The 26,101-nt window shown below is 33.7% G+C and overlaps 4 protein-coding genes and 1 long non-coding RNA gene across 14 annotated transcripts; 2 read left to right on the top strand and 3 right to left on the bottom strand.

The window, feature by feature from the left end:
• Positions 1–739: 739 nt before the first annotated feature.
• Positions 740–3,818, bottom strand: LOC146944430 (protein FAR1-RELATED SEQUENCE 7-like). Of its 2 annotated transcripts, XM_085742812.1 has the most exons (3): positions 3,705–3,818; positions 1,090–3,439; positions 740–965 (listed from the first exon to the last, which is right to left on the bottom strand). In XM_085742812.1, the coding sequence occupies exons 2-3, from the start codon at positions 3,360–3,362 to the stop codon at positions 947–949; spliced, it is 2,292 nt and encodes a 763-aa protein (XP_085598938.1). In that variant the 5' UTR covers positions 3,363–3,439; positions 3,705–3,818; the 3' UTR covers positions 740–946. The 2 variants fall into 2 exon arrangements, with proteins under 2 accessions (XP_085598938.1, XP_085598939.1); XM_085742813.1 differs by having other exon boundaries at positions 816–3,439.
• Positions 3,819–5,516: 1,698 nt separating this feature from the next.
• On the top strand, positions 5,517–7,798 carry LOC146944429 (Bax inhibitor-1 family protein). The gene is made up of 4 exons (XM_085742816.1): positions 5,517–5,909; positions 6,014–6,127; positions 6,352–6,509; positions 7,212–7,798. The coding sequence occupies exons 1-4, from the start codon at positions 5,615–5,617 to the stop codon at positions 7,416–7,418; spliced, it is 774 nt and encodes a 257-aa protein (XP_085598942.1). The 5' UTR covers positions 5,517–5,614; the 3' UTR covers positions 7,419–7,798.
• Positions 7,799–9,372: 1,574 nt separating this feature from the next.
• On the bottom strand, positions 9,373–13,714 carry LOC146944428 (uncharacterized). 5 transcript variants are annotated; one of them, XR_015025928.1, is made up of 8 exons: positions 13,594–13,714; positions 13,388–13,462; positions 13,046–13,219; positions 12,272–12,310; positions 11,984–12,159; positions 11,828–11,879; positions 11,452–11,602; positions 9,373–10,057 (listed from the first exon to the last, which is right to left on the bottom strand). XR_015025928.1 is itself a non-coding variant. In XM_085742808.1 (8 exons), exons 4-8 carry the CDS (start codon positions 12,293–12,295, stop codon positions 10,037–10,039), a joined length of 354 nt encoding a protein of 117 aa, XP_085598934.1. In that variant the 5' UTR covers positions 12,296–12,310; positions 13,046–13,219; positions 13,388–13,462; positions 13,594–13,713; the 3' UTR covers positions 9,373–10,036. The 5 variants fall into 5 exon arrangements, 4 of the variants coding, with proteins under 4 accessions (XP_085598934.1, XP_085598936.1, XP_085598935.1 ...); XM_085742808.1 differs by having other exon boundaries at positions 11,452–11,532; positions 13,594–13,713; XM_085742810.1 differs by having other exon boundaries at positions 11,452–11,532; positions 11,984–12,049; positions 13,594–13,713.
• A 284-nt stretch (positions 13,715–13,998) lies between these two features.
• LOC146944427 (uncharacterized) lies at positions 13,999–16,851 on the top strand. The gene has a single exon (XM_085742807.1). It carries the CDS (start codon positions 15,418–15,420, stop codon positions 16,039–16,041), a length of 624 nt encoding a protein of 207 aa, XP_085598933.1. The 5' UTR covers positions 13,999–15,417; the 3' UTR covers positions 16,042–16,851.
• A 1,014-nt stretch (positions 16,852–17,865) lies between these two features.
• LOC146944426 (uncharacterized) lies at positions 17,866–22,206 on the bottom strand. 5 transcript variants are annotated; one of them, XR_015025929.1, is made up of 7 exons: positions 21,908–22,183; positions 21,615–21,826; positions 21,411–21,451; positions 21,236–21,308; positions 20,731–21,040; positions 20,444–20,531; positions 17,866–19,135 (listed from the first exon to the last, which is right to left on the bottom strand). It is a non-coding gene; the product is annotated as an uncharacterized LOC146944426 (long non-coding RNA). The 5 variants fall into 5 exon arrangements; XR_015025932.1 differs by having other exon boundaries at positions 20,837–21,040; positions 21,908–22,175; XR_015025931.1 differs by having other exon boundaries at positions 20,865–21,040; positions 21,908–22,128.
• Positions 22,207–26,101: the final 3,895 nt, after the last annotated feature.

Here is a 26,101-nt window from a genome sequence, read left to right as displayed (position 1 = left end):
ACGCTTGTCTACAAAGCTCACAACAAGTGACAAAAAGTACTTCTCTGCGTTATATTAAAAAAATTATACTCTAAATTAGGAGGAAAAAAAATATCTGTAAACTAATCAGAAGAGAACTCCCAGAAAGCAAAATAGAGTTAGTACAAAATTTGCTCTCAAACGCAGCACTGAAGTGTGGAGGCCGGTGCTAACTACACGTACATTCCCATTCCCAACGGGACCTTTTTTGTGGCCAAATATTGAGAAATTTGTTCCCTTAAAAGAGTAAAACGCCAAAGTCACATGATGTCAGACTTAAATAAACAAACAAGAAATTTACTACTATTGGATTAGCCGCAGTAAATGATCATGTTCTATTCATTTCAACTGGAAAAGGACAATTTTTTCACAAGAACTAGGATAATCATGGTTTTGAAATTCATGTATGTGGTTTATTAATCAGTGGCTATTATCTATTCCATTTGCCGCCTGTCAAATGAAACAGAGGGCGGTAAAGAGACTATCTGGTGGCGGGTAGTGGGGATTTTTCTTTGATTTTTCCATTATCCAAACTGCTTTATGTCTACATCAATCTTAACCCTCAGACTAAAAATTACTTGTCCTCTCCACTTCCTTAAATCCAATTGGTGCAATAAGGATATAACAGCTACTCTGGTTTCTTTTTCATTCATAAAAAGATAATTAGTTTTGACTATTTTGCTAGTCGCCAACATAATAAACAGCAGATGTTGCTTGCTCATTGGGAGGAAAACCATTCTGCTTTTTTAAAATGATAAACACAGCCAATAGAATTGACATCTGCAACATAATCAAAGTGAAACCAATGTCACACCTAAGATGTTAACTATGATGGCAATGATGGAGTGGTCAATACAAGCAATCTGAACAAAATTGGATATCCAACAGCTTCTGTATGGCGCAGCAGCTGTAGAGGATAATCTGAAACTTAAAACGAAAGTGTGGAACTACAAAGGTGGATAAAAGATGGTATCAGATTACAAGAGCAAAAATGCCACCATAAATTAACAACTGAAGCTAAAAATTAAACTTGCAATAATGTACAACTTCGTAAAACTTGAAGACATTCACCTGTGCCAACACAGTTTTCTCCCGCCCTCTCGCAAAATCTCATAGGCAAGTTTATACTTTTCAATTGATGATGCACCAGCATCTATGTATTTAGATGCTGTTTCTCTTAGACTCCATAGCATCAAACTTTTTAACTCCTGAGAGCTACTCCATGATCCTATGTCAGGAAAAACACCATCCTCAGCATTTCTTGTCCATCGGTGTAAGATGTAGCGAGAAGGAACTTCTCTTACTTCCAATATTTGAAAAACCCTCAACACGTGTCTACAAAGAACACCTTCATATTCAAACATCTGACAGCTACAACTAATGTCAAGATTGGATGCATTGAATGTAACTACATGCTTCACCATATCATCATTTCCACACTTACGCACCAAATATCTGCTGAGGGACCCTTCTTCATAGATTTTAAATCCAAGATAACTAAAGCACTGCAAAAGCTCTTTCTGAAATACTTTGAATACTGCAAGAGTGTAAAGTCTTCTGCACTGTTCTTCTACTGGCTCTTTTGTTTGCAAAAAAGTTTGAAAATTGGAAGTATTAAAATCCTCTTTTCTTTCTTCTTCACGACGTCGCTCGAGACCTCTTTCATAACGCGGAATGAACTCTGTGAGAGGTGTTTGGCCATTTAAACTTCCACCAAAGAATGATTCCATGCTTTCTTTCATAGGAATTCCAGCAGAAAATGTGCCCTTTAAATAGAACGGAACCCAGGATGCACGCTTCTCATACATTTCTTTTAGCCAAGCATTGTCCTTCAATCCATATTTGACGAGTACAGCACTCCACGAGGCGTCAAATTCATCGACTGTCTGGCTCTGGTAAACACACTTTTCATAATCTTTAGTGAACCCATTACCCATCAGACCGGCGAGCTCTTGTTCCTTTGCATTAATTTGCCACAACGAAAAGCGATGATTGGTTACCGGAAAGACTTTTGCTATTGCCCTCTGGATTGAAACATCTTGATCAGCTATTACTGACAAAGGCTGCCGGCCTGACATTGCTCTTACCCATGTCTGAAACAACCAAGTGAAAGATTCTTCAGATTCATCAGCAATTAGAGCACATCCAAGAAGCACAGGTTGCTTGTGGTGGTTAATTCCAACAAAAGTAGCAAATGGTACCATATAAACACTCTTTCTATATGATGTATCTACAACGAGGACATCGCCAAACTGACTACATGAGTATCTAGATCTTCCGTCAGCCCAAAATATGCTCATGCAATTACCATTATCAACTTCCATGGCATAAAAGAATCCTGTATCTTCTGCTTGCCTTGACTGAAAATACTCTAAAAGCATGTTGTACCAATCACTTCTAATGTGATTTTGTCTAGCTCCTCTTAGGACAGGGTAGTTATCTATCCTAAATATGTCGCCATTCACCAATTCAGTGTTTACCTCCTCGGTCAAAATGTTGGAAGCAGGAAGACTTTTTGTCTTACGTTCCGTTCCAAGGCCCAGATCATGATTATGATCTTTTTCAAGACGGTCGACTACCCACTTTCCTGATGGTTGATTCTTAATCCTCAAATAAGCCTTACAGCCAACTCTTGAAGGGTGCTGGAACCCTTCTTTTGAGCACACAAAGCGTCGAGATGTAATTGATCCGTCATTTTTAGAACGAAACAATTGACCGACTCGAATTCCAAAACCCAAGTATGCTGCATGAGCATGGTAAAATTGGTAGGCTTCATTAGGAGTACTGAACTCTTGACCAACATATGGTTCGATCCTGGCCTGTACTTCAAGTTCTTCTTTTCTCATACGCTTGAAATTAATAACACCAAAGGGAGAAATAGGTTCACCATTCCCTACTTCAAGCATTTTCTTCCTTGGCTTGCGAGTGACTTCAGTAGAAGACTCGATAGCTTTTGGCTGCAATGTTGGAGCGAAACTTTCACTTTCATTTTCAAGAGTGTGGTTATGATCCTTATGAAAATGATCAACAACCCACTTTCCAGAATCATTTAACTGAACCCTTATGAATGCTGGACAACCAGTTCTTGAACTGAGCTGATGTCCCTCCTTCGAACACACAAATCTTCTAGAAGAAACAGACCCATTAGTTCTCGATCGATAAAGTTGACCAATCCGAACTTTAAATCCCATTCGATTACCATAAGATATATAAAACTTAAGCGCGTCATCCGCATTAAAAAACTCTAACCCTATGTATGGATCACAAGAAAAATCAATTTCCTCCTCCCCAATTGCATTACTCATTACCAGTTCAGTACCAACAGGATGCTCCTTTACAATCATTATCCCAAATCCTACTACCTTCCTTTTTCAAAGCAAACAAAAGCACATTCCACACATTAAGAGAAAAGCACTTATTCCTGCATGGAAAGTTATGAGGAAAAATTGAATACAGTTATGAATTACATTACATAACAAAATTAATCATCACTACATTTTTAATTTGATCATAAAATTATCATCATCTGAAGGAGGTAAATTAATTACTACGGAATGATTAAGTTTTGAACAAGAAAAAACGAAATGAAGCAACTAAGAAATCGAAATAATTGGGTTTTAGCAATAAAAAGTCAAAGCAGCGGGAATGGATCGAAATAATTAGGGTTTAAGAAATGAAAAATTTACCTGGAATTGAAGCATTGATGAATTGGATTGAAATGGAATTGAGAGAGAAATAGTGGAATTGGGGACAAATTGGAGAGGTGTAAAGCACGGAGGTTGTAAGAAAGCTTGTTGTTCAGATTGAGCTATGGCGGTAATTGGGATATAGATGGAACCCGGATTAGGATCCGGAAACCCGTAAATCCATGTAATAAAAAATGGAATAATAGTTATTAATATGTTCGTGTAATGAGGAGTTACCGTAGTCTGTCCGAGAAATGTTATCAACTCACGATTTAATACACATTTTTAACACTTTTTTTATTGGTTAAAATTTGCATGGGTCGTACTACCTCCGTCCCTAATTATAGGACCCTTTTGAAAAAATAACGGGAATTAAGATAGTGGATATTTGTATTAAATATGTTTGTAATTACTATTGGTTTTACAATTTTATCCTTTAAGAGAGATGGTTGGTTTATGTTTTCAACATGTTATTTATTGCTTATTGAAGAAAAAGATGTATAATAAATAGGGGCATGTATGTAAAAAAATAATTAATGTAGTGGGAAATAGCAAAGAGGTCTTATAAAAAGGGACAAAAAAAATTCTCAAAAGGGTCTTATAATTAGGGACGGAGGTAGTATATAAATTTATGGGACCCAAGTGATTTTAATTGATAAAAAAAATGTGTTAAAAAATGTTTGTTAAAATGTGTATTGTTAGCATTTTTCTAACCCGTCTTTTAATATATCGAAATTTTAAAATAATTTTTAATTGTGCAATTTGTTAGTGATAATTCTAATAATAGTCTTTTAATGTTGACCTTAACCGTTTTTCATATAGAAATTGATATGACAAAAAATAAGTACGTGTAAAAGTTTATATGACAATATGTAAGTTTATATAAAATATTATATATAGGGTTAAATATGTTTTTGATCCCTGTAAAATTTGGAATTTCTAAGTTTAGTCCTTACTTAATTTTAATAGTTTTTTTAGTACATACAAAAAAAAATACTTATAATTTTAATCTTTGGTAAAACAATGTTTGTTTAATTATTCTTAAACTCTTGAATTTTTACACGATTTTTTTGAGACAAGTTTAGAACAATATGAAAGATTCATTTACTAAAATTTAAAATTTTTTAAGGCGAAACGAATTTAATTTATTATTTTTGCAAAGCTTTTTTCTTTCCGAGGAATTTTTTTTATAAACAAACGAAATGACAAAACCTTATTTCTCTTAGTAAATCCTGATTTTAAAAATGACTTTTGACTTGATGATTTTGATATTATTACAAACTGAGCTGTAATCGGTGGATTTGAAAGAATTGTTTTAAGGGAAATGTTAACCAGTGCCCGGTGCCTCGGGCACTGATTAAGAAAGTCAAATGTGGTAATGTTTACATTGAAACTGGTGCATTCAAAGTCTTAAAAATATAAAAAGTGACATTTTTAATTAAAAACTTTCCTTTTTAACTTCCTTAACTAGTGCTCGGGGCCCACCGATTAACATGACCATTGTTTTAATAAAGCCTTAAATTCTCACAATCATGATAAATATTATTACTTTAATAAAGTTTTTTCATGAGACTTTAGTAAAGTTTTTTTTTTTTTAAAATTTTAAATATGCCCCTAGATGAATTATAAAAAGAAATATTATTTGTCTTTTCTTTATATTTTTAGTTGTTTAACTAGTTTAGCAATTTTTGTTTTTTGGAACTTTAGTTTTAGTGAAGTTTTAAATGCTTAGAATTAATTAATGAATTACATGATTGAAGCAAACTCTAATCCAACGACTTGAAAGATACCTGTCACCGCTAAAAAGTAAACAACGCGCATTCATTCATTTTAGATATTTTCTCCTAAAAACAAAAACCAGAAGAAGAAGCAAGAAGACGAATCGGTTAATCAGATCTCCGAAGAAGAAGATGATGATGTTCGATCAGCAACCACCGCATCAACAAGATAAACGAGGCTACACAAGCGTGAAAAGAGATGAAGCTGAATTGGACATCGAATCTGGAGAAACCCTCTACCCAGGTCTCTCTCTCGGTGAAAATCAACTCCGTTGGGGTTTCATTCGCAAAGTCTACGGAATCCTCTCCGCTCAGATCCTCTTAACCACCATCGTCTCCGTCATAACCGTTTTCTATACTCCTCTTAATCTTCTCCTTAGGGGCAATTCCCCTCTTCTCTTGTTCCTCGTCTTTCTTCCATTTATCTGTACGATTCCAATCCTTCATCCTTTGATTTTTTTAATTGTTTTATGAATTGATTAGGGTTTTATTGCGTGGATCTGATTTGATTTTTTTTTATTTTTTTTGTAGTTTTGATTCCGTTGTTGAGGTATCAACAGAAGCATCCTCATAATTATATCTTGCTTGGGCTTTTTACCTTGTCGATTAGCTTCACCGTTGGAGTTACTTGTGCGAATACTGATGGTAGGGTTTCGTTCTCATCCATTTGTTATTCTCTTTCTATTATTTATCTATTTGGTTTTGCGGCGACACAAAAATTGATTCTGGTTAAAATTGAATGTAAGTAAATTTATTTAGGTTTATCTAAGTAAATTTTGAAGAATCAATTTTTGATGCTTCAAAATTCAAACCGAGCATACACTATTATTACTTTGATTGGTTGTAATATGTCTGTTGTTGTAATGCAGGAAAAATTGTGCTTGAGGCGTTGGTTTTGACATCTGCGGTGGTTTCTTCTCTAACTGCTTATGCTTTCTGGGCTTCCAAGAAGGGCAAGGATTTTAGCTACCTTGGTCCTCTTTTGTTTACCTGCCTCTTTACTCTTGTACTCACCGGCATGATGCAGGTTGGTTGCATTACATTTCCTGTCATTTATTTTTGTATCATTGATTGATAACTGGTTGTTGGTTGTTTTTTGGCTTTAGTATTTTATACGTGTCAATATGAACGAATGGGAAGTTGTCAATATGATAATGTTAGGATGGATAAGTGGTCACGCAGGATAATTTGGGTTAGGATTAAGAATGGAATTATTAGGGAAAAAAATGAGTCGCTACCATTGTAGAAAATATGGTAGAAATCACTGGCTGGAATCAGTGACATTAGAAGATATGTGATCTGATCAGAAGTAAGTTTGAATCTTTATGATGTGAAACCAAAAATGACCTAGTCTAAGTCTAGGTGGTCTAGGAATGTGTGGTGAAGATTAACAGAAGCACGTAAACGGAGGATAGATGAGATGGAATTCAATTCAATATTTTGAATTAAAGGGAGACTGTTGTTGATTCCGAAACTCCTAGAGACAGCTTTTCATTATCATATGCTTTGACACCACGGTTTCAAACACAAGAGTTTTGAATTTTAAAATTGGCTTTCCTTTTCCATTAGGTGTGATTCACTATAAGATATTGTGAAATTGTTGTATTCATGTGTTGCATCACCTATAAGGAAAAAAGGTTTAACTATAGATGCACGCATATGAAATTGTTGTACATAGTTTATGCTTGCATCTTTTCTCTTGCTCAAGACTAGATTTTCTTTGGTGCAGATGTTCTTCCCTCTTGGGCCAGTATCACATGCTATCTATGGTGGAGTTGGTGCTATGATTTTCTCTGCTTATATTGTCTATGACACTGACAATCTGATCAAGCGCCATACTTATGATGAATACATTGGGGCCTCTGTCACTCTTTATCTCGACATTCTGAACCTGTTCCTTTCCATCTTGAGGATTCTGAGGGAGGCAAACAATTAATCATCATTAGTGAGTTGAGGTTGATCAAAAATAAGTGAAATTACTATAATGCATTGCATCTTTGTGATGCTGTAGTAAGCATAATGCAGATATACAATGCTTTTCTAGTATTCCTTTACAGCTGACAGACAGCACTTTTGGTGACATGGGAAATTTGTAGCTTTACAATTGTACTTACTTAAGTGTGATAAAGAATTTCATATGGGAATTGTTCTTTTAACTTTGAATTTAATGCTCTCTCACTATATATATAATACATAGGTTATCATTCTATCACCCTGGTATTGTATGCAGAGAATTATGATATCATTGCTGGTGTTATTGTAAAATGCAACTTGGTGTTATGTCGAATTGTTGATGATAAATGTATAGTTTTGATATCTTATTTTGCTCTGGGGCATTCAAGTCCCTAAATATTTGATGTTATGCAAGTTTGAGTATGCTGCTTAATGTGAAGTATATCATATCATCTGTCGTGGTAATCAACCGGTCAATTTTCATGTTTCAATTTGCACCTCCAGTTTTGCTATTACATCTCATAACCAGTTGATTGATTCATTTTATCTATTTCAAAACGCCCCTGTTTATATGTTTCTTCTTGCTGCTATTGTGTCTAATTGATAATGTTAACATGCTGCAGCAATTAGAATCATTTTTAAAAAACAAACTGGATATTATGAAATTAAATTGAATAAGAACCGAAACATCAAAGAACTTGATAAAATGAATCAATTCCTTAAACATAGGTTTTACGTTATACAGAAGCACCAAACACAAAGTTACACAATGCCTTTTCTTTTATTACAGAACTAGTTACAAACCCGTGCTTCGCACGGGGGTTAGCTACTTTTTTGACAAAATATTATATCGGACGGATAGATTGCGAAATGACAGATAATTATAAAGCATAACACAATATTTAGAGTACTCCTGCATCACGGGTTAGAAGATGAAATGTTCAAAACGGCTTATCACGAGTAACAAATGAAAACATTAAGGACATTTTTTGTAGAGAGAGATACAAAGCAAGTTGCAGTGAAGACAACAATTGAGAAGGCTAAACGTGCATTGGAAAAGTAGCAAGGGTTGAATAACGCATCTTGTAAAAAAATTGTTCCAAAGCAAAAATGAGCAAATTAAGGAATATTGCACAGACATTAAAAATATTTATCAAAGCCTCACTAAGTCTTGATTCATGAAATAGTTAAAAACTTGTGCTTCATACGGGTTAAATATCGTGTTTTTGAAAGACTTTGTTATACACGAAAATTGAGCAAATTAAGGGAAATAGCGCATTCAATGAATTACACCTTAATGAATTAAGGGAAATAATGCCTATGTTCTTAAATAAGTTGTACAAATTCGATTCAAAATTGTTGTGACACATTGTTGTAATATAGATAATGGATTACACCTAAATTCAACAACATAACCAAGCTGCTCTTTTGTCCTGTTTCAAGATGCATACTGGAAATTTCAGCCCCAAACAAACAAAAAGTCAAGAGACAAAAAAGAAAGATGAAGAAGAAAAACAATCTCAACCTAATAGAAAGAAATGCTGCAAATAAATGGTTTCATTGAATTTAAAGGTTCCATTGAATTTAAAACATATTCTCTTTTCTTAAAAAATGAATAGTTACAAACCCGTGCTTCGCACAGGGGTTAGCTACTTTTTTGACAAAATATTATATCGGACGGATAGATTGCGAAATGACAGATAATTATAAACCATAACACAATATTTAAGGTGGATTTGTTTTTCGCAAGGTTCGATCTAGAAACCTCGCTTGAGAATATCTTGTACACATTTGGGCATTGCATACCTAGTGTAGTGCCATTAAGCCAACCCATTAGGGTAGGAACAAAGTGTTTGCTGAGTGCCAATTCTAATTCTAAGCAGAATTGTGTTGAATTGGTGTCTAATAGAATGAGTGGTTTCATTTCATTACTGCTGTTTTCTTTTTTGATTATATGAATTTAATTATCGGCATTAACATGGCAATTTGTGAATCAATATACCAAAAAAATAACAAAAGATACAATTTAAAATTGAAAACTTATATTAATACAAGACAAATCATAGCAACAGCATAATAATAGTCAATGAATCTCAAAATGGTTGATGGAGGGTAATTCATAATGGTTTGAGGCATTAGTAGTGTCTTTGAGCAATCCGGAGGATGGAAAGCCAAGGGACCAGCTGTATATATAACAGCCTCATACCTACTTCCGCGCAATCTCTTGTTCTCATAACGAAGTGGAGATCCATTCAAATCGTAATTAACATTCGCGAGAACACTGCAACTTTCAAGAGGAGACTAAACAGGCTTCACGAAGCAAGAGTGAAGTGGATGATCTATTATATAATGTTGCATCTTGAATCCTTCTAGTTGTGCATAGAGGTAACCATTTTTGTCTGTCTGAAAAACCTTGTAGTAACTAACATGACCTTTGTGTGTTTTGCAGGTGATGCTTACTTTGGCTGAAGGAATTGGCTTGGCTCCATTTAGAGATCAGGTTCCAGAATGGTCACAGGTTTGACAGAAGACTGTAGTTTCCACAACCACATCTATTTTCTTCTCTGTTGTATATGGAACAGCTTCAGTAGCATCAAAATATCAAACATAGAGTATAAGCCCCTGATCATCAAAAATTAAAGAAAAACTGAAAAATTAGTTACTGTCAATGTGGTGCTCATGATATAATATAAAGTACACTTTTAATAAATTTCGCCTAAGGCCTCAAAAGTCTTAGGCACGTCACCGCATGTACAAAGTTAATAGAGATTAAACCAATCTTCACTGCATAAAAAGAGTAAGTTGAGTAAATTAAAATTTAACTTTTAGTATAAACATCGAAATCAAGATTTCATTCAGAACAACAAAGAAATCAAGATTTCCTTGAGAACAACAAAAATTCGTACAAATATTTTTTATTCATCTAATTTACACTGTATCCCAATCAACTTCATCTACTCTATATCATCAATCCAAAGTATATCCCAAAAAACTATCAATGAAGAGCAAGCTAAACCTGTTGAAGGTGGTAGATTTCTAAGGACTTTCTTTGAAAGTTCATTCACTTAAGAGTTAAAGCAGATATTTTTACTATATGAATGAAAGAAAGTTTAACATAATGTTAGAGATGTGTGAACCAAATTCAGAAAAAGTAGCTATCAGTTCACCATTAGCTATCAATTGACTTCAAGTAGGCAGAAATATACATTTCAGATGCTACATACCACCACTACTGGTCTATATGCTCATGGTATATAAGGATTTTCAATTCTGATTATAAGAGTATCATGTGTGTGACATATTTTGTCTGCTATATGCAGTGCTGCTGTATAATTCTACTTAGTTAAAAACAATGAAAGAACTGTATTACTCTGCAATCAGAATTATACATCCATTATAAGGATTCGCGCCACAATTTCTGTTATACATTCCATGTCTTGAAATATATCAGAGTTCATAAGAATGTAGGCACTAAAATATATAATTTTGATATAGTTTGGAATAAAAAGAAGAATGAGCAATGAGTGATAAATTGGATTACTGCCTTGGTATCCAGCATACAAAGCAAAGATATGAAACTGTTTTAAGGCCAACTTTTGATAAATTTAAACCGATGGTGTCTATACAAAGTGTTTACCTATAAGCAGGCGATGAAACTATATCTAAAAATAACCCTAGAGCATACTAAAAAAGCATACTAAAAAGAAACTACATTGTAACAAAATTGCAACCAAATGTCCACTGGATGAAATATATGGATTACTTAGGTGTGAAGAAATCAATGACACGCATATATAAACAAAGCGGTTATCAGTTCTACATGTCACGCCAAACACATATATGACACATAATTGCTTCATTGAAAAATACATGAAAACTTCACATTCATATATGCTTGATCAAAACAAAGAATGTTCAAGTATAGACATTTTACCAATGCGATTTCAAATTCAACCATAAACCTGATGTTAGATAAAAAGGATTGAGGTTCTCAGTGGCAAAACATATTAACTTACAGATGTGAATTCATATTCAACCATATATGTCTTCAAATTCCAGATGTCCTTTCCAACAAAAGCAATATCATCACCAATATGCTGAGATGGTGGAAACACAGAGCATAGACAGATGAGTGCATAATGTGAAAATATACAAAAATTGGATATTCTGCACACAACAATAAAAGAAGACTATTTTTAGGGAACAAAACAATGAATCTTGTGTTTAACTCTAAATAAAAGAACCAGCATATTGTAAACCGAATGAGCTGGTAAAATGAAGTTATATAGTATTGTAAAAAAACACCATTAAAATCATTAAAGAGGCACACCTAAGATCATCTACAAAGAAACAAAATGCAACGAAATAAACCAAAAAATAATAGAAGCTAACCTGGATATGTAAGTTGCCCTCATAACACAACCCACTCATATAATCTCGCAACCTGCAAAAATGATGTAAAGAAATCAGGAAAATGAAGGAAGATAGCCAAAGCAAGACATTTTACAACCACATCTAAACTCATAAATATCACCTTTGAAATTTTACCATAGTTTCAACTTCTTCAGGTCATAATGTAGAGTCCACATCAGCAACAAAGGAAGATTCAACACTCTGTACACATGAACAATCAGACCTATTTGACTTGACAATAACTTCATGTTCAGGGAAACCAAGTCAGCCAAATTGTAGTCATTTATTAAGAAAGCAATGGAAATAAAAACCTGCATCATGAAAATAAAGAAAAGTTAAGACCTAAAATGGAAGAGAAAAAAACACAACTCAAATCAAAGAAGTTCTAATAGAGTGTTCTTAAGTTTTTGTTTATTCAAAGACCTTATAACCATTAAGACTCTTCATGATGTTTCTTTGTCTCTGCAACATAACATACACATTGATGAGAAGATAGACATAAACTTGGAAAAACAGCTTCTCAAGCCGATTCATATAACTCAAGTTTTGCATTACCTAAAGTCAACCATGTACCTTAAAATTCTGTGACAGAACAGCTGTGTTTAAATAGCAACTGGGACATATAGGCAAATTATAAAATTATGAAATTAAACATGAAGAAACTACTATAAGTCCTCTTTCAAACGCAACTGGTCCCACTCGAAAAGGAGTTTCCAAGCTTAAGATATTAACTTTCTAAGCTGACTGACGCAACATAACTTGTAAAATCAAACAGCTCAATTCATAAAATCACTATAAATCACATAACCAATATAAAAATATAAGACTTGACAGTATTAAAGTAGTAAAAGTAAGCTTTCCAATCTAATTGGTTTCGCAACCACCAGATTCATATTTATGCAGGCATATATCAACTGTGTGTACAATTATAGGACATAACAAATTTTAGAGAATAGAGATACATTTGAAATTATACTCTCTGAAAAATGAAAGCATGAATTATATCACAGGTATGTTACAATCATAATTTTTACTTTTATATTATCTAGTACTAATCATAATTAAGCATGTTCAACTGTTTTGCATACAAACAAAACATCATCAATTTTATCACAATCATAATTAAGCATGCTCAATAATCAAACCCTTTAAGAAAAAACAAATGCCAAATGTGTAAATGTGTAAATAATAGTAAACCTCGGGTGTAAATGTTCTGACAGGTATGCCAAATGCCCTAGCCAATCCAAAATCTGCAAGCCTTACTGAATTAGTGCGGCGAACTATCAACAAATTCTGTGGTTTCAAGTCTCAATGAAGAACTCTATGTGAATGACAATAAGCAACTCCACAGAGCATTTGATAAAGGAACATCTGCAAAAGGATTAAAGAATTCAAACTCCAAATTAACTGGCCAAGTTCACAAAAATTAGCAGCTCTATTTTTAGCAGCTCACACAAAAATTCGCATAACTTTTTTAAAAACAGAATCTAGACGACTAACAGTATAGAGACTAATCCCTATACTATGTGGAATACTTACCTTACACGAAGAGTTTCCCATATTGCTTCATCACTCATGCTTTCTTCATCCCCTGGCATTAGAGCTTTACACATTCTGCACATATAACAAACATGAACGACCCGTGAGTGAGAAATGGGAGGGAGGGGAGTAATGTTCTTTGTCTCACAATTCATTCATAAACACATTTTACCCAAGGTAAGGCTCTAAGCTAAAAAGGAACTCACCATGACTTATTCTGAACACTCTCAATAGATTATGCTCCAATTCAAAGCTCTTGCCATTGCTATCCCTTCAGCCCTCTTCTCTTCTCTTGCTCTTAAAACCATAGTGATAAGTGTCAAAAAAATGTTAAATTCATGTTATATTTTAAGCACTTTTTGTTACTTGTTCTGCAAGTAATTGACGGAAAAGCCGAGAAATAAGTGTTAAATGCCTTATTACGCTTTATATATCTTACTCTATCCTTTTGTGCAGGAATTATCCTCAAGACACTGATCAAAGACCAAAAATCATGAAAAAGTGCAAATTAGCAAAAGCTGGTTTTGAAGAATTCGCTATTAGCGTATTCCACGCTATTAGCGAAATTGGGCCAGAGAGGTACGCCATTAGCGTACCTGGAGCGAAGCAGAATCTGGGTTTGAAGAAATACGCTATTAGCGTAAAAGCTCCAGAAGACTACGCTATTAGCGTACCAAGGGTGAAGAACAGGGTCAAGGACCAACGTGGCACACTGCAATTGGCCAGAACTTAGGCCGACCAACCACGCTAATAGCGTATATTTCGCTATTAGCGTAGGTGTAAAAAACTCAGCCCTTTAAAATAGAAGTTTAGCCTCACTCAAGTGGCCCACTTGCTATTTATGTAAGATATTTATGTAAGATATTTATGTAAGATATTATTAGATATTATGTTAGATATTATTTTTAGATATTTTGGGGATTGCTTTATTATATATATTAGTAGTTCAATAGGGAAAATTATTAGATAGTCTTAGAACTTAGTTAGTTTTTCATAGCTTTTCTCTTAGTTTTCATTGTAATATCTTAGAGAGAAAATAGGGTAGATCATATGAAGTGAGAGTGATTTTGGAAGTTGGATCCTTATTCCTTTGTTGAGACATCACAAGTGTAATGGTTCCTTCCTTTTCAATCCATCCTTGCAAGGCTTCCATGATGATGTGTAGCTAAACACTCTTTGTTGGGATGAGAGGTACTTGATTCTTGCTAACATGTAATCTTTTGATCTTGCAAAATATGATTCTAGCAATTTATATTCAATATTGTTGTTATTCTTGTGTTAATGCTTTCAATGAGATTCAAGATGATTTGGACACAAACTCTTGAATCTAGAGCTAGAGTAGCAATATATCTTAGGTTATATCATTCTTGACAAGTTTGTTAATCTTGTGATAATCACCATAATCAAGAGTTAAATGCTTTCGGATACTTAATCAGGCTGGACACGGTCGATTAGGTTATTCGATCGACTTTGTTATCGTTTAAGGGATTTGGACACGAATGTTTAAACGATACCTTAGAATTAATTATATCGCTTTGGACACGAAGGATAGTTTAGAATTGATTGTGATAATGTTGTTTATAAAGCTAGAATTCGTATGGATCATTAGTTTACGTGTGACGCTTGGTTAAGGAATGCTACTCCTAACAAGTTTCAATCCTTATTAATCTCATCTTTTACTTTTTGCATTTAGTTAACATAGTTGTAAATTCAAACAAACAATCACCCTTTTTACTTAGAATGATATTTGATGTTGAAATATCCGTGATGTCGCACTAATCCCTGTGGAGACGATACAAATACTTATCTTGTTTTTGATGCAAAACTACTTCATCAAAATGGCGCCGTTGCCGGGGATTGGTGTTTAGATATCATAGATAGAACGATTGATTTATCATTTTAAGCTTTCGTACATAATCCGTACATATTTTTCTTTACTTTATAGTTGTTTGTACTAACCCCTCTTTGATAAACAAAGAAAAGTTTCTCGTTAGTTATTTCCGTTTCAGGATCATCACCTAGACAAAATCATGGCTGATCATGGTTATAGCAACTTCTACACTCCACCCGAGTATGAACTATATCAACAGCATCAGCAATATCCTTTTGAAGATGAACGAATGACCAAGGTGGAAAATACTTTGAATATCTTCATGCAACAATCCATGATAAACATGCAAAATACCAACCAAAGATTGAGGAATTTATCAATTCAGTTGGAGATGATTCAAGCTAAAATCATGGATAACCAAGTCAACATTCAATCCAATCATGACGGAGAGATTGTTGGAGAAGGTGTTGTTGAACTTGAGGAAGATGCAATAGTAGAGGAATGTGGTACACCACATGAAATCGAACTTCCTCAAGAAAGGTCATTTACTGAAGAGGACAAAACTGTTGATAGTGGAGAAGTCATAGAGCTGGTAGAGAGAAAGGAACGGTTACTTAGCAAGGAAGAAACATTTGAACAAAAGGGGAAGAAAGTGAGCAAGGCTGAAATTGACCGGGTCATTGATAAAATTTGTGCCTTGTTCAAATCAAAGATAGGGAGGATATGGACTCCACATCATCTGTACTTAAAGTTCATGGAATTCCTCCCAAAGCGAAGGAATACAAAGGATGATGTGTTATCCGTCTCATTTTGGCCACCCTAACGAAAAAGGCGTCGAGCTAACGACGTTAAACAAGCGCTTGTTGGGAGGCAACCCAACTTTGCAAGTCCATTTATTGTTTTAATGCATAATAATTTTGTTAGCACTTTTGGTTGATTAGGTACTTCATTTTGTTTTAATTGTGGAAGTTTCTTTTGTATCACTCTTGCTTAAATTTCAAATCTCAGATGATTGATAATGATTCATAGTTGTGATCAAAAGCGCAAAGCCAAGGTACAAGTTTCCAGTTTTTCTAGGTTTTTACTCAAATATGGAACGAGTACTTTGTGCAAATTTCATTTCATTTAGTTTTTCGCAATAATTTGTTTATTTGTGAACCACTTAGTACTTAACCAAAATGTGAGGTATCTTCAAATTGTAATATATGCTGGAGACCAATAATCACCGTCTAACTTGTTTTTGTTATGTTAAATCCAATAATTGTTCTGAATTGTTTGAAAGCATGGAAAGGATCAAGGCACATTTTTGTTATTGAGTGAAACATACTTGACCACAAATAAGCCTACCTTGTGAGAAGAGTGAGTATTTGCTAACCCACTTGAGCCAAATGAATCAGAGTCCTCAATTATGAACTGTCAATTCATAAGCACAATGCTTGATGAATTTGCCCTTGAAGTTTTCAAAATCCAGTTCATTCTTGACGTACTTTAGGACTCTGAGATGTTTTAATTGTTGAACCCTAAACCTTCATTGTTTAATCGTCCCTTTTGCCTTAGAGTAAAGGAACATTCAAATAGGGTGTATTTTGATTCAAGTTGGGGAGAGAAGGTAGATGTGATTCATATGTCAAGTATCTTGGTGAATTGTTGAATAACCTGACAACATTGAACAAAATACAAAGTTTGTACATTTGAGAAAAAGAAAAGAAAAAAAAAAGAAGAAAAAGAAAAGAAAAATCAAAAATAGAATAAGTTGTCAAGGTTTTATTGTTAATCACCAAGGGTTTGAAATAATTGGTAGGGAAGAATTTGAATTTCAATTGTTGTTACAAGGAATGTTCCTCTTTGATAGGCTTTTTGATCAATTGCCCCACATATGACATTTCTCTTGTAGCCCGGCCAAGTTATAACCCTAGAAAGACCTTTTGATCCGTGCTTTTGTGCTTTTTGAAATGATATTTGGATGGACACATAACTTGATCAGGATGTTAGCATGATTGTTGGATGTGTGTTCATAACCCTCATTCATTGATTTCATTTGTTTATTTACTTGCAAAGAAGTGTGTTAGGTGTGGTTCGTAAGTAAATATATTATTGTCTTGAACTTTATGGCATGAACTTTGTACATAGGACTCATCTCATATTAGTAGTAGAATTCTAAATTAGTTGGAAACTTAGCCTTGCACGCGCATTCATTTTGAATCATTCATCTGAGAAAGTTTTCAAAGCCTTTTGTACTTGTGTCTTGTCATTAACTTGTTTGATTTTCAATCCTTTGTTTGAGGACAAACAAAGAGTTAAGTTGGGGAGAGTGATAAGTGTCAAAAAAATGTTAAATTCATGTTATATTTTAAGCACTTTTTGTTACTTGTTCTGCAAGTAATTGACGGAAAAGCCGAGAAATAAGTGTTAAATGCCTTATTACGCTTTATATATCTTACTCTATCCTTTTGTGCAGGAATTATCCTCAAGACACTGATCAAAGACCAAAAATCATGAAAAAGTGCAAATTAGCAAAAGCTGGTTTTGAAGAATTCGCTATTAGCGTATTCCACGCTATTAGCGAAATTGGGCCAGAGAGGTACGCCATTAGCGTACCTGGAGCGAAGCAGAATCTGGGTTTGAAGAAATACGCTATTAGCGTAAAAGCTCCAGAAGACTACGCTATTAGCGTACCAAGGGTGAAGAACAGGGTCAAGGACCAACGTGGCACACTGCAATTGGCCAGAACTTAGGCCGACCAACCACGCTAATAGCGTATATTTCGCTATTAGCGTAGGTGTAAAAAACTCAGCCCTTTAAAATAGAAGTTTAGCCTCACTCAAGTAGCCCACTTGCTATTTATGTAAGATATTTATGTAAGATATTTATGTAAGATATTATTAGATATTATGTTAGATATTATTTTTAGATATTTTGGGGATTGCTTTATTATATATATTAGTAGTTCAATAGGGAAAATTATTAGATAGTCTTAGAACTTAGTTAGTTTTTCATAGCTTTTCTCTTAGTTTTCATTGTAATATCTTAGAGAGAAAATAGGGTAGATCATATGAAGTGAGAGTGATTTTGGAAGTTGGATCCTTATTCCTTTGTTGAGACATCACAAGTGTAATGGTTCCTTCCTTTTCAATCCATCCTTGCAAGGCTTCCATGATGATGTGTAGCTAAACACTCTTTGTTGGGATGAGAGGTACTTGATTCTTGCTAACATGTAATCTTTTGATCTTGCAAAATATGATTCTAGCAATTTATATTCAATATTGTTGTTATTCTTGTGTTAATGCTTTCAATGAGATTCAAGATGATTTGGACACAAACTCTTGAATCTAGAGCTAGAGTAGCAATATATCTTAGGTTATATCATTCTTGACAAGTTTGTTAATCTTGTGATAATCACCATAATCAAGAGTTAAATGCTTTCGGATACTTAATCAGGCTGGACACGGTCGATTAGGTTATTCGATCGACTTTGTTATCGTTTAAGGGATTTGGACACGAATGTTTAAACGATACCTTAGAATTAATTATATCGCTTTGGACACGAAGGATAGTTTAGAATTGATTGTGATAATGTTGTTTATAAAGCTAGAATTCGTATGGATCATTAGTTTACGTGTGACGCTTGGTTAAGGAACGCTACTCCTAACAAGTTTCAATCCTTATTAATCTCATCTTTTACTTTTTGCATTTAGTTAACATAGTTGTAAATTCAAACAAACAATCACCCTTTTTACTTAGAATGATATTTGATGTTGAAATATCCGTGATGTCGCACTAATCCCTGTGGAGACGATACAAATACTTATCTTGTTTTTGATGCAAAACTACTTCATCACATAGCTCCAGACATATGCTTCAATCCTTGTCATTTCAATCCGGGCGGTGCACCAAATATTTCAACATGAACATTCCAACTACATTAGAGCAGATTTTTTATTCAACAACTGAAACTTGTAACTCAGTTTTCTCCATCATAACATAATTGAATTAAGCAATTCCAAAGCCTATTTCAAGTTAATTTCTGTCTTCTTTCTACTGGTATAAGTCCTATTCCAAACTGGTGTATGAACAGAGAGATATGACAGAACATTCCAACAACAACAGTTCAGATTTTTACTTCAGCAGCACAAACTTCTAACTCAATTTTCTCAGTCATAGAATAACAAAATTAAGTTCTTCCAGAGCCTATTTCGTGTTAAATTTTGTCTATTTTCCAATGGTTCAATTTTCACTCAAAAATGATGCTAGCACAAATATTTATGACCATTTTTCTAACAGTAGGTCTATTCAAATTTTAACCAACATTTCTTAAAATTCCACCATAACCAACTAACAAATCCTTCTCTATCAATTGGTTTGTAATTGCATTCCTTTAACAAAATCACACAACCAAATCAACCAAATATTTTTTTAAAATTCCAAAACTCAAAAGAATAACTAAAAGTCTTGTTCCATGCCAGAAACTCCTCCACCACAAACCAAAAATTATCAACAGAAAGCATGAACAAAGGATTTTCCATACACAACTCACTAAAAACATACACAATCTAAGGTTCCTTTCAGATCAACAATATGCTCAATGTAATTCAAATGCTTCTCAAAGATTCATTGCATAGAAAATCTGCATTGATGCTATATCAGAAAAGTACTTCTACACACAAGATTACAGAGCGAAAATGCATTTCTTTAACAAATTCTTTTTAACAAATCAACCAATTTTTTTTTTCAAATTCCAAAACTCAGTTGAATAGCTAAAAGTCTTGCTCATTGTCATTGAATTGCCTTAACATTAACCACAAAACCACAAAATCAAAGTACGTTAACGACACAAACATGATTAGCACAAAACATGAGATGTGACATTGTAACTTTTGTAAGGCTTATAAATAACCATCAGTATCAATTAGATTTTAATAAGTCAAGTTCACAGTTGCTAGTAGTCCCCTGAGTTTGGTAAGTTACATTCAAACTCATAAGATTCAAATTCATTTCAACACCAAAGCAAAGCTTTTAACAACACTGCCAAATTTGAACCATCATACGCATAAGAAAGGCAACAAATCTTTAATACCATTCCCAGAAATAAATAAATCAATACCATTTGCAAAACTTTCAATAACATCACCAAATTTTAACCATCATAGACACAAGAATGGCATCAAATCTTTGTTATCATTCCCTTATCAACTCAACAATACAGCAGACAACTTAAGCATTATTACCTATTATATATTTAGAGAAGTTAGAACCACCAAAAGTATCCTCTATGAGCTGTACATAATCCAAAGAGTATCAAAATTATTGTTTCAGCTGTAAAATGTAGAAAGGAGGAAATTAGTTGCACTGTAGAAGGTAAGGAAAACATAGAAAAGATCTTCCCCAACCAAAACTAAATAAACCTTTGAAGAATACCATATATAATGAAAGACAATCAATGATAAGATTTTGTTTCAAAGCAAATTTCAAGTCACACCAAAGAGAGGAGTGAATCAACCAAATTTTAACTCACAAGATTTCTTGACGATGGCTCCTAAAGCAGAACATAGTTGGCATTTATTGTATGTAATCAACCAAATTTTCTGAAATATAAGTTTTTATCATAAAGTAATCATAACCATAGGTTTATAGTTGGAATTATCTTGCCTCCTAGCATAAGCAATTGTAGACAGAGTTGAAGGGTTGATCTTTTCAGTCATTGCTCGTGGATTTGCTGGAACTTCAATAACCTCACAGTGACCCCAGAATCTGCACCTTGTATCACATTTTGGTGGCCTTGATCCTATCTGCTTCCTCACTATCACCTTGTTATCACCTAATGTCTGCACAAATCACATAAATTAAATTACATAGATATCTCTCAGAATTGTAAAATTCATGGGATGGGAATAGCTGCTGCATTTCTACTTCAGTTTGGTTAAAAAATCAATGTATAATTACACATTTTCATTTATGAGTCATGAGAACTTATTGTGAAGAAAAAATATAAATAAGTGTAAAATTTCTGAATTCTTTACAAAGAATAGTTTCAATCAGCAGCTTGTAAGAGCCCTCTTCAATAAAGGGCCAACCTTGGTTTCCTTCATAAACCTGAAAAAACAAATAAAATCAAAACTTTTTTTCAATGTAAAGCAAAACAATGGAAAAATCAAAACTTTTTTATTCAAAGTATTTGAAGAAAAGAAAACTAACATCAAGAAGCTCCTCAACAGTTTCTCTGACCCTCTTCATACCTACACAATCAAAATCACAGAATTAAATCAAAAAATTAACAATTCAATTGATCAATTATTAACAACAACATTAACAACATAATTAACAATTTGATTAACAATAACATTGAATTGAATGTATATGAAGATGACCCAGAAAGTGAAAAGGGAAAAAAATTCATACTTTATGAATTTCCAACGAAAATTATGCTGAGAAAACAACAACTTGAGTAGAAAAAGGGGAGAATTTCATCTTCTATTCTCTCTCAGGTTCAACCACCGTACCCATAAACCCCATTAACCAAACTTCCAACTTCCATGAATCAAGCCATATTTATTCATTTCTTTTCATCTCTTTTAGTTGATAGAAGGTGGAATTCCAGCAAAGAATGAACCCTAAAACTCAAATTGGGAAAGTAAAAAAACCTGAAAAAGCTAAATTGAAGAAATTAGCTTGAATTTGAGCTAACATCTTACCAGGATTAAGTTTCCAAGCTTGCATGTTGATTTGGAATGGCTTTGGTTGATGAATTTGGTAGGAATTGGAAGAAAGGGGGAGGCCGAGAGAGAAGTAGAGAGAGGGAGGAGAGTTTTGTTTCTAGGGGATTTCTAGAGAGAGGAAGAGCAGAGAAAATGAGAGAAAAAATTGTGGTTTGGCATATATATAATCCTCCGGTAAAATTACCAGTTTGTCCTTCCTTACCATTTTCTAAATGACCAAAATGCCCCTCAGAAGGGCAAAATGGTAAAATCAACGGACATTAATTTTTATATTTAGTTTAGTAGATTATACCGTTACATAAACAGTAAGAAAACAACGATTTTGTAAAAAAAAAAAAAAAAAGTGTTAAATATGTTTTTAGTACTTACATTTTGTGCCCCATTGAAGAATAGTTCCCACATTTCACGAAATGTTTTTAAAATCCTCACATTTTACCTCCGTTATCAAAATTAGTATCTGTTGTTAATTCTCTAAATGCTGATGTGGCAGTTAGTGAGTCCCAGTTATCTGCTGTTAATTCTCTAAATGCTGATGTGGCAGTTAGTGAATCCCAATTATTTTAAGGTTAAATATGTTTTTGGTCCCTACATTTTGCGTGACTTCGAAAAATAGTCCCTACATTTCAATAAATGTTTTTAAAAATAATAATGACTATTCTTCAAAGTCACGCAAAATATAATGACCAAAAACATATTTAACTCTAAAATAATTGGGACCCATTAACTATCACATCAACATTCAGTTAGAGAATTAACAACAAAGAATAATTTTGATAACGGAGATAAAATGTAAAGATTTTAAAAACATTTAATGAAATGTAGAGACTATTCTTCAAAGAAACGCAAAATGTAAGGACTAAAAAAACATATTTCACTCAAAAAAAATGATAAAACTCGGCCAAGATCTAAATCTGTACAAAGTTTTCCACACACGGTCAAAGACAAATACGTTAATAACCATAGATTGAGACTCCACGGTATTTATATGGCTTAAACCCATTTTTTACCCCCTAAGTTTGCAAAAGTTGCAATTTTGGCCCCCTATTAAAAAAAATGGCAAAAGTGAACCCCCATGTCTACCCCCTTTTGCAAAACGTCAATTTTGACTCAGTCAACCGTATGTGGCTTGCCACCTGTGTATTTATTTTAATTTTCTATTTTCTTTAATTCCACGCGTATAATTAGCTAATAAAAAAACAAAAAATCACAAAAAAAAAAAAGCATGGCACGTGAGAGCTTCACCATCCTCTTCTCCTTCCAAACCAAATCTTCATCTTCCTCTTCCAAACCAAATCTGCATCTTCTCCTTTCATCATCTTCTACTTTTATTTTTCAGAAATTGAAAATTTCCGACCTAAACCTTCATCTTCTCCTTTTTCATCTTCATCTTCTTCTTCATTGCTTCCATTTTCAGACCTTCCATTTTTTTTTCTCAAAAAAGAACAAGGATCCTAGGATTCAAAGGAACATCCGCTAAACACACTGTAAAACTGAAAAAACAGGAGTCAAGAACAAAGGTGAACTGAAACCACTGCCATCCTTTTCATTTTCCTTTTTGGATCTTATACAACCATCCTTTTTTCTTTCTTTTACCCAACAAAGTATCTGTCGTTTCTTTAATAAGAATTCAAAATTGAATTACAATTGGTATCTTCATCACAATTTTGAATGTTATTAGCCATATATGAGGAGAGTTTGGTATACCTAAGAAGCTATGAGACCTACCTGTACACGCTACCAAACTGCGCCACAACCTGTTTGATAACACATTCCAATATAGTTTTTAGTACATTAGATTGATGGAAGAAAGTGAACAAGTGAAATGTGAAGTGAAAGAAGAATCAGAAGAAAAATTATGGGGTTGGGGTGCTGGAACAGATGGTCAATTAGGAGATGATAAAGTTAATGATTTATAGGTTGTTATTATTTTCTAGGGTTTTTAGCCCATTTTTCCCTCAATTCCTTTCATCTCCCCTTATCTTTCCCTCTTCCATCGTATCACAACCCTTCATCTCAATTCTTCTCAGTTCAAAACCCATGAAGAAATTGCATTTTATTTTCAGAAAAAATCTTCCACACCCATGGAATCTCCTTCCTGGGTTTTCATCTATCCAAGCAATCACCAAAGGAGAATCTACACCACAGTGACAAACAAACCCAGTTCTCCGTTTTCAGTACTGACCCATTGAATGATAGATGAATATTCAACCATGTTTGATTTTCTGAAGGAAAAAAAATGGACGGGATCGAAAAACGAAAGAAGGGGAAGATGAAGATGAAGGTTTGGTTTGGATTGATAGAGGATAATTTTGGGTTCTTAAAAGCTTGATATTACTGTTGGAAGGAGAATACAAGCTCCCACGTTCCTTTCCTTCATCCCACGTGCCTTTCCTTCATTATTGCAAATTTTTCTTTTTATGAATTAGCTAATTATACACGTGGGAAATAAATTTAAAAAATAAATAAATAAATACACAGGTGGCAAGCCACATATGGTTGACTGAGTCAAAATTGACGTTTTGCAAAAGGGGGTAGACATGGGGGGTCACTTTTGCCATTTTTTTTAATAGGGGGCCAAAATTGCAACTTTTGCAAACTTAGGGGATAAAAAATGGGTTTAAGCCTATTTATATCTACCTTGTTTCATATCATTTCTTCAGCTTCTTCAAGCTCAATTCGACTAAACGTGGCTTTAGGTTTGTCCAAATTAACTTAGTTTGATAGTCATTTCATGGCTAAAATATGGTTTTGGTCCCTGCAAATATGTCTCATTTTGGTTTTAGTCCCTGTAAAAAAATTTTGTTGTTTTTAGTCCCTGCAAATATGTCTCGTTTTGGTTTTGGTCCTTGGCCCCACTTTTGTGTTGATTTGCACACGTGGCAATGATGAATGAATCCATTTATTAGAAAAATAGTCCCTGCAAAATCTTTTGATTTTTAAAAAGGTCCCTGCAAAATATTTTACTTTTAAAAATAGTCCCTGGAGAGACTATTTTCAAAAACAAAATATTTTGCAGGGACCAAAAAACAACAAAAAAAATTTACATGGACTAAAACCAAAACGAGGCATATTTGCAGGGACTAAAACCAATTTTAGCCTCATTTCATGGATGAAGAAAATGCTAATAATGGTGGCCGTCACATAACATTTGGCTCTGAAGACAATATATTGTTCCAAAATATATTCAACTCTGCTAAAGTGTTTGATTAAATACAATGACTAGCTGTTGGAGGTGGTGGCTCCGGCGGTTGAGTGAGGACCTTGGGTTAGTTATGACTGTGGATGGTGGTTCATTGTGGCGGCAGATGCCGGAGTTACAATGAGGGGTGATGACATAGCAAGCAACAAGTCTGTTTGCCAGAAAGACCAAGAGAAGCAAACTAAGGTACCGTTTGACCCGGCTTTTTTTCAACTTCTCTACATTTTTAAGGAGAAGTTAGGCCAAACACAATATTCATAAAGTACATTCTAAATTTTTTTTTTTTAGAATGCATAAAATTGAATGAAATGAGCTTTGATCAAAAGTTGTTGAATGTTATTTCAAAAACTACTTCTCGGTAATTTATTTCACAAGCATCTCTCTTCAACTCACAATGGCAACCTTTTCTTTTATGTTATAATATTATATTTCAATTTGCTTTTTTCTTCCGTTTTATTTTATTTTATTGGCTAAATTACCTTTTTGGCCCTTTAACTATTTAATTGGTTTCGGTTTGGTCCCTTAACTAAATTTTGAATTATTTTGGTCCCTTAACTTTCTCTTGTTACATATTTTGGTCATTTCCGTTAAATTTAATTAAAAAACGTTAGGGTTTAATAAAAAAATATTAACTGTTGTACACGTGTCATTATGACATTGGCTCTGGAAATTTTTATTATATTTTTTTCCTTATCTTCAACTTCTTCATTAAAATTTTCAGATGTGTTTCACATTTTCCAGATCTTCATCTTCTCACAGCAAAAAAAAATCTTTTTTCTTCTCTTCTCTTTTCAACAACCACAAATACCCAATCTCAATTTCAACAACAACAATTTCATCAAATCATTTCAACAAATCATTTGAGCAACAACAATTCCAACATTTCCAGCAAAATTTCTTTATCAAATCATTTCTTTCTCAAATCGTAAATTGTTGAATTCGTTTTCCCCAATTCTGAAACCCTAATCGTT

The sequence above is a fragment of the Medicago sativa genome, chromosome 2 (genome assembly GCF_051527215.1).
Source record: "Medicago sativa cultivar Bolivia chromosome 2, Bolivia_mono, whole genome shotgun sequence".
In the NCBI taxonomy this organism is placed as follows: domain Eukaryota; kingdom Viridiplantae; phylum Streptophyta; class Magnoliopsida; order Fabales; family Fabaceae; genus Medicago; species Medicago sativa.
Note: the sequence above shows the minus strand (reverse complement) of the source record. Positions and strands in the feature narration are given on the sequence as shown.